The 4,566-nt window shown below is 41.8% G+C and overlaps 1 protein-coding gene across 1 annotated transcript in view; it reads right to left on the bottom strand.

The window, feature by feature from the left end:
- The window catches only part of LOC102215143 (receptor-type tyrosine-protein phosphatase gamma-like), a 146,095-nt gene that overhangs the window by 33,835 nt on the left and 107,694 nt on the right, over positions 1-4,566 (bottom strand). The window contains exon 10 of the mRNA XM_013915622.1: positions 70-178. Within this exon, the coding sequence (XP_013771076.1) occupies positions 70-178 (109 nt within the window). The remainder of the gene's footprint in view (positions 1-69; positions 179-4,566) is intronic.

Here is a 4,566-nt window from a genome sequence, read left to right as displayed (position 1 = left end):
GTGTGTGTGTGTGTGTGTGTGTGTGTGTGTGTGTGTGTGTGTGTGTGTGTGTGTGTGAGCACGTACTACCTCTAAAAAGCATACTCTGACTGAAGTCACTGCGCATGTCATTAGTGCAGACAGCCTGGACTCGAAAGAGGTAGAGCACATCGGGGGAGACTGGAGAAATGATGGCCTCCTGGACAACAACACAAGTTGCAGCAAGAAAATCGGTAAGTTTGGCATGCTGAGTTATGTCAATGAGAAATCTTTATGTCTGCCTCCAAGTAAATGACAGTAGGTAGCATATGTTAGCAGAGTGGGAATAAAACTAAACATTTGTAAACCTGAAATGCCTTTTTCTATGATATGCAGTTAATTCCATCAATGTGACTTAAAGTGGTCACTTTTCATGTGGAAAAGTTTGTTTTTTTAAATATTTGACTGCTTTTTCTAAAATTACTATTTTAAAATATGAATGGTATATAATAATAATGGTATATAATATAATTATGACTGATGGCTGTTCATTGTAATGTAGCCTGAATGCATTTCATAAATGTAAGGGGGTGGACAGAAAAACTTTTGCCAGTTCAAACATATTTTTCAAGTTTGATTTTTAGAATTTCGTGGTCAACAGTATCAAATGCTTTTTTATAGATCTAGAAAGACTCCAAGTGCATACTTCTTGTTATCCATACATTCTGTTATTTCTGTTTATTAAAAAACCTTTTTTAAAAAAAACAAAAAAACAAAAACATTAAAAGCACAGTTTCAGTGCTATGTAGCACTCTGGCATCTAACCGAAATGTTTCAGAGATGCCATCCAGAAAAGCCTGGAGCTGAAGGAAGACAATTCTTCTCCAGGACCTTGACAAAGTGAATGAAAACAGCAGAAATCTGGGGGATAAGAAAAAGCTGGAGGAGTGATATGAGACCTGATAGCAGCAACCTTATTGACTACCAAAGCCTGAAGTAGAAGTGACGAGTTCAGAGAATAGGCTTAACTAGTAAATCATCTTTATTCTTAACCAAATTCTTAACCCTATAATAATCCAAGTATAAGGGTGATTATTATGTTAAATTACAAATGTAGTTTGAGTAGTGAAAATGACTGGTCTAATGTCTGAATTTTGTGTGTGTTGACATTATCCAGCTTTGACCTTTTAGTGTCTGCAGGAATGTGGGAAATATAAGTATGTCGCCAGTCCATCATTATGCATGATTTGGCATGGTAATAATTCTAGCACTGGTGAACACAGAACCTTAATTCATATGTGATTATGTTTAATTCTGATCAGGGGCACTTTCTTTTAATGCCTGACTTCTAAAATACTCGATTTAATAAAAAGAAAATGTATTAATTATATTTTCAATAAACGGAGTTAATGTCACGGTACAGAACCTGAATCATGGCTACAAAACCTAGGCTGAAGCCAAAAGCAGCCACAAATATTGGTGTTCAACCCGGTCAAAAGCTTTTTGTTGGTCTAGAGAAATGAGACCAACATTTATACCCAAAGAGCTAGAGAGGTCCAAAACATCCCTAATAAAAGTGACATTATCACTTATCAGCCTGCCGGGGACGCAATACGTTTGGTCCCCATGAACAACAGAAGCCATCACGTCACGAAGCCTGGTGGCCAGGACTTTGGAGAAAATCTTATAGTCTGTACAGAGCAACGATACCTATCTCCAGTTCTTCAAACTGCGCAGATCTCCCTTCTTTGGCAGCAGAGTGATGACCGCCCGTCTACAGCTCAGAGGCGGCAAGCCTTTCTGCAGACTATCTGTGACAACCTCCAGCAAATCCTCACCCATCACAGACCAAAAGTCTTTGTAGAACTCAACAGGAAGGCCATCCATGCCAGGAGCTCTACCATTCTGAAAACTCATCAGAGCAGCATGAAGTTCACGCAAAGTTGGCTGAACCTCCAGTTTTCGATTGGTTTCAGCCGCCACCTGAGGGAGTCCCTTGAAGAATCTATTGCACAAACTAGGATTTTCTGAGAAATCACTCTTAAAAAGGTCCTTATAAAAGCTGACAGCAAACTGTCTGATCTCAGAAGGATCCGAGATTATTGAGCCATCGTGAGACAGAGAGTGAATAATTTTTCTTTGCCCATTCTTCTTTTCCAGTCCAAAGAAAAAGTGAGATGGGGCATCCATCTCCGTGACACTGAGGAAACGTGACCTGACCAAAGCCCCTTTGGCTGTCGTGCCCAACAGGTCAGCTAAAAAAGCCTTTCTGGATTTGAGGGAATCTAAAAGCCCCTGGTTTCCTGTAGACACCGCTAAACTCTGCAGTTCTACCACCTGAGTCTCTAGGTTTCTCATAGATCTGGTTATGTCTCTAGTCACATCACGAGTGAACTGTTGACACAATTGTTTGATCTGACACTGCTCAAAATCCCACCACTGCTGGATACATGCAAAGTCAGATTTAGATTTCCAGTGAGTGAGCCAAAAAAATTCAAAAGCTGTCCTAAAAGTGTTGTCATGTAACAGGGCCATATTGAAATGCCAGTAGGCACTCCTTACATGAACATTTTTAATGAAAACAGAACAATGAACCAGACAATGATCAGAGAAACCAACAGGGGTTATCTGACAGTCCTTAAAATACTCAAATGATGTTTAAATGAGTATATGCGATCCAGTCTTGCCAAAGATAAATGATTGTCCTTAGAATGACTCCATGTGTACTGCCACAGATGTCCATTGAAAAACCTCCACACATCTGACAGGTCCACAGCTGCAGCCAGCTGCCTAAGCCTGTGAGAGGACGCAGGATGAGGTTCGATGTGGTTCCTATCCAAAGGTGGGTTAGCAGTACAATTGAAATCCCCTCACAAAAACAAATACTCATCATCGCTAGAAACCTTAACAGTATCACACAGGACATCTAAAAAACCCATTCTGTCCACTCCTTTAGTTGGTGCATATACATTGAGAAAAACAAAAGTCACATGTTCATATTTGACTTTAACTTTCAGCAAACACTCCTTGATTATTTCCTCTGCTTCGCAAGAAACAGGTAAAAAGTTCTTAGAGAACACAATCCCCACACCTCCACTACAACTGGACTTATGACTACAAAAACATCTCCCCCACAGCCCTTCCTCCAGTCACTCTCATCGTCACCAGTACTGTGAGTTTCTTGAACCAACATAAGATCCAATTTCTTTAGGTTCATAAGCTAAAAAAAAAGCAGCTCTTTTTACCTCATCTCTAGCACCATTTAAATTTAATGTGCCTATCTTGAATTCAGACATGAGAGAAGCGAGACAGAGGAAAAAAGACAGTGACATATAGAGTGTGTTCCTAAACATCATCGTCATCATCAGCAGTAAGTGCTTGAGATCTCACTTTCAAAATCAGTTTCTTTAAACGATAGATCTCTTGGTCTGTCAACACATCATCAATAAAATCCCCTGATTTTTGTCAGGACCCGAGACGACTCAACAAAAAGCTTAAGGTCCGAAAAATAATCCTCCACTTTCACCATCCTGAGGCCTTTGGTTTTCTGCGAGAATTTCCTGATCTCAGCAGGAGAGTACAGATTCTGGTGTTCCTGGCTTAGGGACAAATCACTTTCAGACTCAATGCTGCTCTCTCCTGTTCTGTTTCCTCTCTTAGCTTTCGACATTTTTGTACTACAGTGGGCAGGTTCCGAGCTCTTTCTCTTTTGAGACAACTTCAGCAAATCCTCATCAAGCATGTCGTCATCCTCACAAAGATCATCACACACAGACTCAAGAGTCGTGTCAGCTGTCTGACTGGTGTAAGAAAAAACTGCAGATTGGTCATTAGTCAGATCCGGTTCCACACCATCAACACTTTTCACAATGCCAGTTTCATCAGACCCGTTACTGCTTGGAAAATGCCGGTTTTCCACAGGCGCCTCGGCAGCGGGGTCCACCTCAGCTATGGCGGAGCTGCCCGCGGTCTCAGCGGGTTTCGCATGAGCGATCGCCGGGTCCCTACCAGAAGATGACCCAATGGCATCATCCGCGGGCTGCGTGTTTCTTCGTCTCTCTGGACAGGAGCGAATTAAATGCCCTTCTCCACCACAACCAAAACATTTCATGCTCTCAGATGAAGTAAACACCATGTAGTTGAAACCCTCTATTTTGAACGTGAAAGACAGGTTCAGCTCGCCAGCGTTGTCTTTGAGGATCATAAAAACCTGCCTTCTGTGACACACATGTTTGAGGAGCACAGATTTGCACCTCAAAGAGACCGTCTTTATGGGCGAAACCAGTTGGCCATACCGTGACAGCTCCTTGGCTAAAGTTTCATTTTTAATAAAAGGAGGCGCATTTGAGATGGTAACCTTTTTAGCAGGGCTAACCAACGGGAGAACAGGCGTAAAGGTGTCATGAATGACGACGACGCTTTCCACCAACTCATTAACTTTAGGTACCTTATCAAGAAAAATAATAATAGCACCGTTCATACGGGAGGCAGATTTCACGCTGTCATAGCCCACCACCTCTCCTACAGCCAAAACAGCTTCTTCCACCGAGCAATTCACAGTCGGTATAAGTTTGACAGCATGACGGCGTGTCAGCTTCTCAAACCCTG

Source organism: Pundamilia nyererei, unplaced genomic scaffold (genome assembly GCF_000239375.1).
Source record: "Pundamilia nyererei isolate P.nyererei 1_Seehausen unplaced genomic scaffold, PunNye1.0 scaffold00333, whole genome shotgun sequence".
Lineage (NCBI taxonomy): Eukaryota > Metazoa > Chordata > Actinopteri > Cichliformes > Cichlidae > Pundamilia > Pundamilia nyererei.
This window is presented reverse-complemented; position numbering and strand designations above follow the sequence as displayed.